The sequence below is a fragment of the Gracilinanus agilis genome, chromosome 4 (genome assembly GCF_016433145.1).
Source record: "Gracilinanus agilis isolate LMUSP501 chromosome 4, AgileGrace, whole genome shotgun sequence".
NCBI classification, from domain to species: domain Eukaryota; kingdom Metazoa; phylum Chordata; class Mammalia; order Didelphimorphia; family Didelphidae; genus Gracilinanus; species Gracilinanus agilis.
The window spans coordinates 438,553,257-438,566,527 of record NC_058133.1 but is presented as its reverse complement, the minus strand read 5'-3'; the positions used below and the strand labels follow the sequence as shown (position 1 = coordinate 438,566,527).

Below are 13,271 nucleotides of genomic sequence, written 5' to 3'. Positions count from 1 at the left end.
CTTCAAGGCAGAAGAGTGGTAAGGGTAGGCTTAATGGGGGTCAAGTGACTTGCCCAGGGTCACACAGCTGGGAAGTATCTGAGGTCAGATTTGAACGTAGGACCTCCCATCTCTAGGCCTGGCTCTCAATCCACTGAGCTACCCAGCTGCCCCCCATATGTAAGTTCTAAGATGAGGAAAAAACAACTGTGGAAGATATTTCAACCTCCAAACCCCATCCCCTATCTCTCATCTCATCTCACATTCTTCAACTCCTCACTCCCATAGAGTTCTCTCCAAACTACAAGTCAATATTTTTCTCATGGAGGCTACCAAAGATTAAATAGAATCTTGAATAATAAGACTTCTTATTCAGAAAATCAGATAAAAGGCAAATATTAGTCTCTATGAGAGCCAAGAACATCTTAGTCCTGGCTCTATCTCTACTAGAATCTTCTCTGAGCCTTAATTTCCCTATCTGTGAGGCTGGAAAAGTAGTCCCTTCCTATTCTATTTTCTGAAGCTAGGTACTATTTAAAAGTTAACTATAATTACTTTAAAAGGAGTGACTCAGCAGCCATTTTAAAAAAGATTTTCAGGAATTCTGTCCTCAGATACAAAGTCACTTTGATTTGGGCTCTCCAAGAGGTGAAATGGATAGAAACAACCATTTGCCACACCTCATCATTGGAGGAGAGATGTCCAAAGACAGAAATAGGATCTGTTCAGCCAAAAGTCCCTCTACTAACCTTTGCAGTGCTGTTACCAAGATGAAGAGTCTGAGACCTAAACAGCAACATCCCACCTACCCAATCACACATTTCCTAGACCTGAGTATAACTTTAGTTGTTACCTACATCCTGGGATGACAACCCAAAGTCAAAACTTGTGCAGTCCAAATAATAGTCACTCTTAAAGAACTCAGAAACCAAGGAACAATTTGGTTACTTTACCTTGGAATCACCTGAAGTAATAACACCCAACCTCTGTGACCTAAGTCAAGCTGTCAGGGACCTGGACAATCGCTTCCTCTCTGCCTTCCTTCAGACTCTGCCTCCCCAGACACCAGGGAATTTTGCCAATGAACCTACTTAATTTGGAAGGAAGAAATAGTTTCCATCTCAGTTAAAGTTTTTCAGAACATTTGCATTAGAGCACCCTTCCAATCAAAATTTTAAAAGATGACTAGAATCCAGAATCCCAAAATTAATATGTTACAAGGATGAAATCTTAAGTCTTTAATGAAAAATACCTCATTTGATGAAGAGGAATGGGCTTTGGCGACAGATTCCATTATTTGAAAGCTGAGAGAAAAGTTATGTAAGGAGATGTGGGGCTTACTAGGCAGATTCCAATGCCTTGCCCACCTCCCTTTTAGATATGATTAACAAAAACAAACAAACAAACAAAAAAACACAATAGCTGGCCATCTCCCCATTTGGGCCTATTCACAATGTTCTTTAAAATGGGGATGAGGGAGAAGAGGAAAAATAATTGGCTAACTCAAAGGTGACAAAGAAAGAGCTTTTTCTCTTACAAAAGAAAAATATATAAATGAGATCTAAGCTTTCTTTGATATTCTTCTGACTATCTCAACAGATAAATTCTAAAAGGATTCATAGTTCTCTAAAGAAAAAATGTAAATCATCAACATGAAAGAATGTGTCTAATCACTAATAAGAAAATTTTATGTTAAAACAACTCATAAATCAGATTGGCAGAGATGATCAAAGTAGTAAATGTGGAAGGAGCTGAGGAGATAAGTATACTAATATTCTGTTGGTGGATCTCTAAATTACTTCAATTATTCTGGAAAATTATTTGAAATTATACTAGAAAAATCACCAAATTGTATAGATCCTTCGACCCTAAAGTGCCACTACTGGGCATATCACTAAAAGAAAGGGAAAAACTTTGATTTTGTGTATCCAAAATTAGCAGCACTCTTTGTAGTAGAAAAAACTGCAAAGTGAGTGCTTATTAACTGGAAAATGAAATTAAAATTCAGCATATGAACATAACAGATCATCACTAAACAAATATTAAGAATTCTGAGAACACTGAGAAGACTTGTATGAACTGATGCAGAATTAAAGGAATCAAGAATAAAGCTGATGCAGAACTAAGAGAACAATTTACATAATAAGCAGAATAATATAAAGGTAAATAGCACTAAAAGACATCAGAACTGTGATCAATGCAATGTCTGATCTTGACTTCAGAGGCCTAACAGTAACACATAATTCCCTTCTCTTGAGAAGGGCAGGGAAAGTATAAGATAAATCAAGGGAAAAAATAATCTTTTCATCCTCACTCTGTCAGGAAGTAAAAGTCAGCTCTCACCTGAGTAATGAATCTTAAGTTGCCATGTCCTAGAGGGAGTTCCTTAGTGTTTAAATGATTGAAATTGGGGAAATAAAGCTTTTGAGCTATCCCAGGCAATGAAATCACTATGGAAAAGGTCATTTCAATGAGCTACCAGGGCCAACTCCCTCTTGTTAAGTGGTATTTACAGAGCTTACAGAGCATGAAGAGAGATGTTATTAAGTCTCTAAGCGATTTCCAAGAGCTTTCTGACCATTTTACCAAGACCACCTCCTCTAAGCCTCTGCTTAGATGCTACTGCCAATGAAACTAAAAACATCAAAACAAGCAAAGCTGTCCAAAGGATAATTAAAGCTTTGAGTTGGCAACACCTGACTATTCTTTCTACTCAAGTGCCATCAACATCAATCCTATTATGATCCACGCCAGCCATCTTTCTGCCAATCACTCCCAGAATCCAGGGCACCTGTGGGTCCCAAGTAACGTGAGGTATTTTGTTCCTCTGATGCCAAATCAAGTCTTCAGTGTATCTCACTTTGCTGGCACAAAAAGAAAACCAAGATTTGGCAGTCACGAAGTGGGAAGAAGTTTTTAGACATGCCCAGTCACTTTCTGAGAAGTACAAGTAGATTAATTACTGTCTAGAATGCCTAAGATTTCCAAACTACAGATTTGTAATTTGAGGTTACAAAGAACTAAGGTCACATCCCCATGCACTAAATCCTATGTGATTATCTCCCAGCTCCAGCTTACAATGTGTACACAAACAGGGAAGATATAAAGAATATAATAAGGACAAGAGAGAGAGATCCAGCCAAAATTCTCAGTGGAAATTTGAGTAATCAATTTCTAGCATAGTAGACAGAGTCTGGAAAGAAGTGAGAGATGCAATTCTACTGAATGTTACCCAGCTGCTAGTGGAAAGCATCAAACTTTATAAAATCTGTGATTCTTGTTTGGTCATAGTAAAAGCAACTATGAGGTTAAGGTACTCGAATCTTAAAATGTATACTGTTGGTTCAATGCTAGTGAAGTGAGCTAGTATAAGGGAACAGAGTCCACAAACGAAGAGAACCATCAATATCAAGTCTTTGGCTTTATCCAAAGTGCAGGAACTCTCTTCCACACAAGAACTACAGGGCATCTAGGGCACATAGCTGTCTTATCAAGACTTAGTGAACTAATTCTTTGATTTATTTCCTTCTGATTAAGGGACAGATAAGAATATGTCCTCAATCCTCACTTAACCACTAATAAAAACGCTGAGCCTACTTGGTATATGTGACAACTAGTGGAGTGTCAGGCTCAGCAGTAGTTTCAGAATTCATTTCTTTGAATGCCTTGGCAGACACTCCTTTGGCACAGGCTGTAACCACAGATAGTCAGCACTTCAATAAAGAAGTCTATACAAGAAGTCTGAAGCAATTCAGAAAAGACCCTGGAAGCTGCAAGGGAAAGCAGGAGGAATGGCTACATTTTCACCTACAACAGTCATAAGAATCAGTCCTCTCCAGCCCTATCCTTGATAGTTTTGTCTGGCACCAAAGAGCAGATCTCCAGATCAAGAGAGCAGTAGAGAAAGTGCAGCATGCTGAGCCCTGAGGGATCCCACAGTGTCCATCTGTTCTACTCAATGCAGACTGGGATGGAATCTCTCTGGCTGATAATGATGCCTGATGGGATAGGTAAGGAATGGGCTCTGCTCCCAGGCTAAAGATCGCCAAGGGAAGTCAGACAGACTCAGAATTTCCTTTCAAGGAAGGTGACAGGGCTGCTCTGTCAGCCACAGCAATGCTACTGCTTACAGACAGATTCCAGGCAAGAGGCTTTTCCTCCTCCCCTTTGGTGAGGTAGGAAGGCAAGAGTCAGAAGTGCTAAAGAAACATCAAGGATGTGGTGATCGGAAAAGAGCTAAGATGTGCACACTGTTCTAATTCACAAAGTCATTTATCCTGTCAGTAAAGATCCTGGAACATTAACCTGAAGAACTTGCCAGGCCCTCACTGCAGCAGATTTCTGACTAAAAATCTTTCTATAGACAGCCCATTTGGCCAGATCTCCTCAAAGGCACCCCATCACTTCTCAGTTTACATCTGTTGCCAAAGCCCGTTCCTCTTCCAGAAACATAAAAATTTCACCTTTGCTCTAAGATGGCCCTGGCTGAATGCATAAAATCAATGATTGTCTCAAATCTCTCTATAAATGGAGAAACTGTCGCCTGACACCATATCTCTGCTATCTGCTACCAGTTCTGTAGGATGGTTTTTTTGAGTAAAGAAACGTGATGCAAGGAGAAATTACTGACTCTGGAGTCAGTGCTGAGGTTCAAATCCTATTTCTGTTGCTTATTATAACCTGTGTGACTTCTGGGGCAAGTCCCTTTGCTTCAATTTCTTCACCTGCAATGGACTGAATGTAAAATCAGATTATCTGACTTCTAAGTTTTCATCATAGGAGTATTTCACAAAGGGCAGCTAGGCAGCAAGTGGACAGAGCACCAAGCCTAGAGAAAGAACGACTTGGGTTCAAATCTGGCCTCAAATACTTCTTAGATATATGACTCTGGGCAAGTCACTTAGCCCTGTTTGCCTAGCCTTTGTCCTTCTGCCTTAGTTATTATTAAGTCAGAAGTAAGGGCTTAAAAAAATTTTTCCACAATACAAAAGCATTAATGCTTAAGGGTCAAAGCAGCTTGTTAAATGTTACCGTAAGGAGCCCAAAGGATGACAAAATACACTTAACAATGGGGCCAAAGAACCTCCCCATTCTCTGAATAAAAATATTGAAACATAAAAGAGATAAAAGCAGAAGTTGTCATGATAGTCACAGATCTTCAGGACCTCAAATACAAACCTGCACTCAAAGCAATACCAGAGGCTCGGTGGGAAATGGACATCGCCATAGGCAGGGACCAACTGTAAAGAAAAAAAAAATTAAGAGTAGAGCCTCCAAAAGATGATTCATTACACTGAAGCCATTCTAGCAGGAAGACACATAAAACTCTTTGTAGGCCTCTCCCTAAATACAAAGCTCCTAGTGATGGAGGTGAGCAGTGATAGAAGAGGGATCTCCATGTTCTAAAATCTTGCATTTTTCACCAGTTAGCACTAGTTAAGCATAAGTTGCAAAAATCTGTATTAATCAGTTAACCATTCTGTATTATTATTTTGTCTGATTCTGTATGATGGTTTTATACTGTTCTGTTCTGCATTTCCATCAGCTTTGCAGTGTTGTGTATTATTAATTGCTTATATTGTTCTGTACTTGCCTTTCTCTGAACTGTCAGACATTATTAATCACCTCTAGTGATCACGTACTGTACTATACTCTCCCTATGTTCTCCTCTTTGATGGATACATTCCAGGAGGGAAGTGAGACATCTCTCATGTTGACAAATGATGGCAGGTGGGACAATGGGGGAAACATGGGACATGTGCACTAAAGGCCCTGGAAGTCCAAGGGAATCCCCCAAACCTATGCATGCCCCCGATTGATGTATTAGACCTTCACTAGGATTTGTACCCACTTTCTCAATACCCATTTTTCCCTGTTTTTTTCTGTACTTCCCCATATTGCCCAGGGGTGGACTATTCTGGGAAAAGGTAGAGATTTCCCTGGAATGGAAGGTAACAAGCCCCCAGACCCTCAATAAATATGTAAACCTTGAGCCTCTCCCAATTTAAGCTATTCTCCTGGCCCTTAGGCCATTTAACCAGCTTAAGTTATTTTACCACCTTAAACCTATTCTTCTTTAAATAAAATTCTTTTATATCTCTAAATTGAACAGTTTTGAGCCTCCCATTCTTAGTGCAAGACTTTGATACAAATTTTGGTTTTCCCACAATAGAAGAAGCATGAACTCAACTGGACTTGTCAAAAAAGAAAACAGTAAGAATGTATTCACTGGATTCTAACATTCTAAGGTCCTTCTACTTCCCGAGTTCTTGCACTAAAGTAATAAAGAATATAAGAAATCTTTCCTAGTCTGTACCTTCATCTTTTATAGGTATCCTAAGTCCTCCTACAAGAGGGAAAGTTAAACTTCTCATCTAATTACACTACATTCAATAATACATAGTTATTTACTCGATCTATTTCTTCTCTAGAAAGCCATTTATCTCTTGCTATTCAATAGGTAACACTCTGTGTTCTCAAAACCCTTTATTTTTTGGTTCTCTCTCAGTTCTGGTTAATTTATCTAAGTCTTTATCTGATCTCATTTTGAACAACTGGTTACAATCCTTTTTCTCTTCTTGATACCTTCATCCTAATGAAAAATTCACTCGGTGTTGAGTAATATCTTAATTACTTACTGCCCAAAACTCCCCTCCCAAATTGAAATAATTAACAATGACAAATGGCAAATCTGATTTTCAATATCAAAACAGTTTTTGCTTGGAAGGGAAAAATGGAAGCACCCCTTCCTCCACTGCGTTTTCTTTCACTTATAGATTACCTAAGATCTTGTAACCATGGAAGCAACCAGTGTATAGTAGATGCATCTCATGAGCCTAAAGTCATTATACATACACTGTTCTGGGGGAAAATAGAAGGACTTTGTACACAGGTGCAAGATCACTGGGAAAATTTCAAAGCTCACTCCCCTCAAGGCCAGCTTTTATTATGTTGGAGGTAGAAAGGAGTGTCTGATCTTTTAGACACAGGGGCTGAGGCCACCTATTACCCTGATACTGTTTGAGCAGAATGGCCTATTTCTCCAACAAGAATTATTCCTGGAATCTGACTCGGGGAAAATCTGAAAGGCTGAGGTATTTGTGGAGGTGGTTCAAGAATGGCCAATTCCACTGGCAAGAATGCTAATAAGAAGGCTGCTGCAATAGCTTGAGAGGTCTTGCTGGAACAGCAAAGAGAGAAACAACCTTCTAAAGCTTGAGTTCTTTTGCCTCCAAAGCCTTTGACCATAATATGACATCAGTCTTTATCAGAGATTTACTCACTGAGGTGACCTCAAAATGGAGCAGGAAATCTTTGAACATCATAGGTTCTTTGTAAGTATGTTAACCACAAAACAATCAAAACTGAATGCTGTGAAATTATAATGACCAAAAAGAACCAATGTTAGAAGGCATGTCCCTGATTTATATAGTTGGCAGACTATGGGTGTGGGCATGACAGATAATGACAGACTTTTTCAATGTGTTAGTTAGTTTTGCTAAACTTAAAAAAATTGTTATAAAAGAAGGTTTTCAGAAAGGGGAATAAGGCACAGATACACTAAAAAAATACAGATGATTCAAATCTGGCCTCAGACACTTCCCAGCTGTGTGACCCTGGGCAAGTCACTTGACCCTCATTGCCTACCCTTACCACTCTTCCACCTAAGAGCCAATACACAAAAGTTAAGGGTTATAAAAAAACAAACAAACAAACAAAAAATACAGATGAAATAAAAACAAAATATGTCAATAAATAGTTTTGTTTTGTTTTTTAAGCTTTGGGGGCCTAGATTAAGGGTTTACTGCAAGAATCTAGTGTGAAAAGGAGAGATTCTAGATTGCAGTCTAACTACCAAGCAATTCAGCTGCTTCCTTCTTTTATAATCCTCCCCATCCCTACCTTAGGGGCCTCCCATTCAACTGTCCATAGTTGAAATACCTTTTCGCAGAAAGATCCTGAAAACCAAGGGAAAAAAGACAATCTGAAGGACAAGAGCTGGGATAAAGGCCTAAGATAAATGGAGAGAGTATATTTCATTTCTTATGGGAAAAGTCCTGAGGCTATTGAACACTTATGTCTGTGTTCAAGATAAAAGTGATGGTTTAAAAGCTACACTCTTCCACCAAGGAGCCAATACACAGAAGTTAAGGGTTTAAAAAAATAAATAAAATAAAATAAAAGACAGGCTTAACTCTGAGGACCAAGAGCCATCATTTTTAAAGCCCATCCTAGAATTCCCTCCTACCTGTAAATGGTGATATGAGGAGACACAGGACGATTTGAATTGGTGTTCTTATTCCAGAATTGTTCCATCTCTTCCTTAGCTGTTGTTCCCAGAGGGACAGCACTAGAATAGAACCAGAAGCAATTAAGTGGACAAAAGTATTAAGATAAACCAAGAACCCAACCAAATGCTCTAAAATAATAATAATAGCTGATATATATTTTAAGTCATACAATGAGCTTTACTTTTCAAAAATACATTTTTATGGATATTTTGTTTTAATATAGCCTAAAAATTTTTCCTGTATTCCTATCCCAAATGACCAGAGATTCTCTTACGGAGAATCCTATATAACAATTTGTTTAACCCTTACTTTCTGTCTTAGCATCAATACTGTGTATTGGTTCTAAGGCAGAAGAGTAGTAAGGGCTAGGCAATGGGAGTTAAGTAACTTGCCCAAGGTCACATAGCTGGGAAGTGTCTGAGGCCAGATTTGAACCTAGGACCTCCCTTCTCTAGGCCAGGCTCTCAATCCACTGAACCACCCAGCTGCCCCATAACAATTTTTTTTAAGGATAAAAAAAGAAAAAGAGAAAAAAGTCAGGAAAACTATTCAATCCATTGAAAAAAATCTGAAAATATACCCTACGTTCCAAACATGTGCACTTCCCAGCTCTCCAAAGAAGTAGAAGGAAATATTCTCATCATTCTTCTTTGAGGTCATGCTTTTTTTGGTAATTTGGCAACATTCACTTTCATTTTGTGGTTGTTGATTGCTCCATTAACATTGTTTTAGCACTGTGCATTTTGTTTTCTTGGTTCTGCTTACTTCGTTCTGCATCAGTTTATAGAAGTCCTTCCATCCTTCTCTTTATTCATTATTTTTTGTCATTTCTACAGTACTAGTTTGTTTAAACATTTCCCAATCAAGGAACATCTACTTTGTTTCCAATTCTTTGCTATCATAAAAAGTACTGCTAGAAATATTTGGGTGTATAAGGACTTTCTTCTTATGAGGGACCAGCCTAGGAGAAGAATCTTTGTTCAAAGAGTGTGGACATATTAGTCACTTTCTTTGCATAATTCCAAATTGCTATCCAAAATGGTTGGGCTATACTAATTCACAGTTCCATCAGCAATGTAACAATGTGTCTATCCTCCCACAAACCCTTCCATATAGACTTCCTATATTTTGTTGAGATTACCAATTCACTGGATGTGAGGTGAAACTACCTCTAGAGTAAAGTGAATTTGAGAGGGTAAAGTTATAAAGAACTTTGAATAACCTTACCTTTTCCTTAGAATGGTATTGATTCTAAGGCAAAAGAACAATAAAGGGGGTTAACTAACTTGCTTAGGGACACACAGTTACAAGTGTCTGAGGGAGCTAGGGTTCAGAAGAGCCATTCAGAGAATGGGAATAAGCATCTAGCAGTGAGAGAGAAATATAACCAAATGAGTCTATTAATCACCATGGAACTGATCTCCTATACCAGGGATTGGCAAACTACAGTCTGTGAGCCAAATCTGTTTCATTATAGTCTGCAAGCTAAGGATGATTTGTATTTTAAAATGTAAAAACCATTCTTAAATTACAGGATATACAAAAACAGGCATCAGGACATATTTGGTCCTCAGCTGTAATACCAATCCTGTTCTACATATATATCATAAAATATATATGCACTCAAATAATATATCTTATACATGTTAACTGCCTTTATATCATGGATACTAAACCCTTATATGATAAATTTGAAGATTTTCTCCCATTCTACTGCTTCTCTTCTTATCCTAGCTGTATTAATTTTTTTTGTGCAGAAGCTTTCTAATCTCAGGTAATCAAAACTATTTTCTTTTTTGTAACTATCTCTACTTTTTGTTTGATTAAGACTTATCTCCTACCCAGAGCTTAAAAAGCACTCAGTATGCTTGTCTAATTTTTTAATGGTATGATCTTTAATATTCAGATCATATATCTATGTTAAATTTATTATGGAATATAAAATAAGACACTGATCCATGTCTGATTTCTGGTCAAATGCATTCTAGTACAAAATGCTTTATATATACTATCTCATTTACATATGACCTAATCACTATGTAGGGAAAGCTCAGACTTTTAAAGAGACCTGACAGTTCAAGAAATTGTTATTGATTCCTCTATAATGTGGCCTACCCTTCTTGAGTTGGATGAACAAGAAGATGACCCCTTTAAAGCTGCTAACCTTTGCTATAAAGAAAAAAACTATTGTCACAAGTAAGTTAATACAAAATTTTTGTATTAAAGGTTGGAAAAAGAGCTAGGTGGTACACACCTATAACCTGAGCTACCAGTAAGGCTGGAGCTCTTGACCTTGGGAGCTCTGGGCTATAATACACTAAGCTGATCAGTCTACCATCAATAGGTGAGATCCTAAGGACTTAACTAGGGAGTGGGTGAGGAGTTCACCAGGTTGTCTATGGAGAGTCCAGGTGAGACACTGAAAAGGTTAAAACTCCTTTGTAATCAGTAGTGCCATGTGCTCATAAATCAACCCTTGCACTTACAGCTTGAGTGAGACTAGGAAATAGTCTTTTCCCCCACAATGAAAAAAAAAGATCATTTTTGCTATCAAAACTCACTACTTTTAAGGCTATGCCAAAACTGTTGTCAGAAATCCAGGTGATCTTGTAAAATCTGACATCTTTATCACACCATAAAACAGTCATCCAAAAAATTGTTTGAAGGATTTTTACCTAACTGAGGACATGATGAACTCTGTCAGATATACTTATATGGGATAGCATGGATTACTTTACCTGTCAAATCTATGGATAACTTATGAAAGAATTTATAATCAAACAAGAAATGAAAATATTATTGGATACAAAATGGATAATTGTGATTATATCCACTTTAAAAGGTTTTGCACAAATAAAACCAGTATAGCCAAATTTAGGAGAAAAGCAGAAAACTGGGAAAGGAGGGGAATTTACAGTAAGTTTCTTTGATGAAGGTCTCATTTCTCAAATGTATAGAAAACTGAGTCAAATTTTATAAAAACATTAAAAACATGAGTCATTCTCCAATTGATAAATGGTCAAAGGTTATGAATAGTTTTTAGAAGAAAAGCTATAAAAGCTACAGGAAAATGCTCTAAATCATTATTGATTCGAGAAATACAAATTAAAACAACTCTTACGATTCTACCTCACATCTATCAGATTTGCTAATATGACAGAAAAGGAAAATAACAAATGTTGTAGGGGATGTGAGAAAACAGGAACACTAATGCGCTGTTGGTGGAGCTGTGACCTGATCAACCATTCTGGAGCACAATTTGGAAGTAGGCCCAAAGGGCTATAAAACTGCATATCCTTCAACCCAGCAATACTATACTAGGTCTAGTAGTTCAAAAGATAAAAAGAAAAGAAAAAGGAACTATATATACAAAAACATTTAAAGTTGCTCTTTTTGTGGTGGCAAAGAATTGAAAATTGAAGGGATGCCTACCAATTAGGGAATAGCTTAATGTGTGGTATATGATTTTGATGGAATACTATTGTGCTATATAAGAAATGGCAAGTGTCTGAGTCACATTTGAACTCAGCTCTTCCTGAATCCAGGCCTAGGGTTCTATCCACTGCACCACCTAGGTACCTTATACAAGAATAGGCAAACAAGGTCACGTAGTAATTTTCCAGAAAAAGATCTAGGGATTTTAAAATGGCCTACATGGCGAAAAGGAACCAACAGCATGCTATTGCAGTCAAAACAGCTGAAGTAATATTGTGTGATATTCCAAGGAATAAGGCAGTAATTCTGCAGTATCCTGCCTTGGTCATACTACAGTTGGTCATACTACAAATGTTCTATTCTGAGTACATTTGAAGGAAAACAATCAGAAGGGCGGCAAGAATGTCAAGAAGTCTTAAAATCAATGCCATATGAGTACAATCTGAAAGAACTGGAGAATACTCAGGGGAAACATGATTGCTGTCAAAGGAATATCATAAGAAAAGAAGGATTAGATTTGTTCTATTTAGCCCCAGAAGGCAGAATTCAGAAAAATGGATTAAAGTTACAAAAAAGTAATTTAGTTGTGAAGGAAAAACCTAATAATCAGAGCTACTCCAAACTGGAACAGAAAATAGAGGGGCTTTCTCTCATGGAAAGTTTTCAAGCAAAGGCTAGATGACTACTCATTAGACATTTTAATGTAGGACTTCTTTTTAGGGTATGAGTTGGGCTAGAAGGCTGCTAAAGTGTCTTCCAAATATAAAATTCTTTTATTTCCTAATTCTGCAATAAGATCCACTACTCAGTGAAAGAAGTAATTTTTATGCAGGCCTAAAGATACAAGCAGAAAATTTGGGAAATGGGAAAATTGTCATTAGTATTAAAGTAAAAAAAAAAGAAAAGTGTCATTAGTCCTAAAGTAAAGAATAAAAAGGCAAAGCCCTGAGTGAGAAATATGGCAATAAAAGCTATTAATGAAGCTGATCTGAGCAACAATTTTCTCTATGTATGCAATAACAAGACATCCTGTGAGAAGCTGTTAATCATAGCAATAATCTGGTTGCCAGATCCCAGAATAGGAGACAGCTAAGAAAAAAACTTCAGTTCCCTGACAGATGGAGACCTAAAACACTTTAGATGTAAAGTCTGTGTGTACATCTGATAACAGATAAGTATACATAAGTGTGTGGACAAACACAACATTCAAAGAAAGAGCTGAGGGAAATGAGACTTCAAGAAGTTAAAAATAATTATTAACTAGAAAAACATAGTTAGAAAAAACAAAGTCATTATTCAGGGGGGTTCTGCAAAAGATAACCTCAAGTAATGGACCTCTGTACCAGCAGCAATACAATGACCCAGGACAATTCTGAGGGATTTATGGTAAAGAAAGCTGCCCACATTCAGAGGAAGGACTGCAGGAGAGGAAACATATAAGAAAAACAACTGCTTGAATGCATGGGTCGGGGTGGACATGATTAAGCATGTGGACTCGAAACTACCACACCAATGCAACTACCAACAATTTGGAAATTGGGCTTGATCAAGGACACATGACAAAAC

The 13,271-nt window shown here is 37.5% G+C and overlaps 1 protein-coding gene across 1 annotated transcript in view; it reads right to left on the bottom strand.

Moving 5' to 3' along the window:
- The window catches only part of SDHC (succinate dehydrogenase complex subunit C), a 38,819-nt gene that overhangs the window by 5,852 nt on the left and 19,696 nt on the right, over positions 1 to 13,271 (bottom strand). Inside the window, exons 3-4 of the mRNA XM_044671985.1 lie at positions 8,228 to 8,329; positions 5,158 to 5,219 (exon numbers count right to left, since the gene is read on the bottom strand). Of these exons, the coding sequence (XP_044527920.1) occupies positions 5,158 to 5,219; positions 8,228 to 8,329 (164 nt within the window). The remainder of the gene's footprint in view (positions 1 to 5,157; positions 5,220 to 8,227; positions 8,330 to 13,271) is intronic.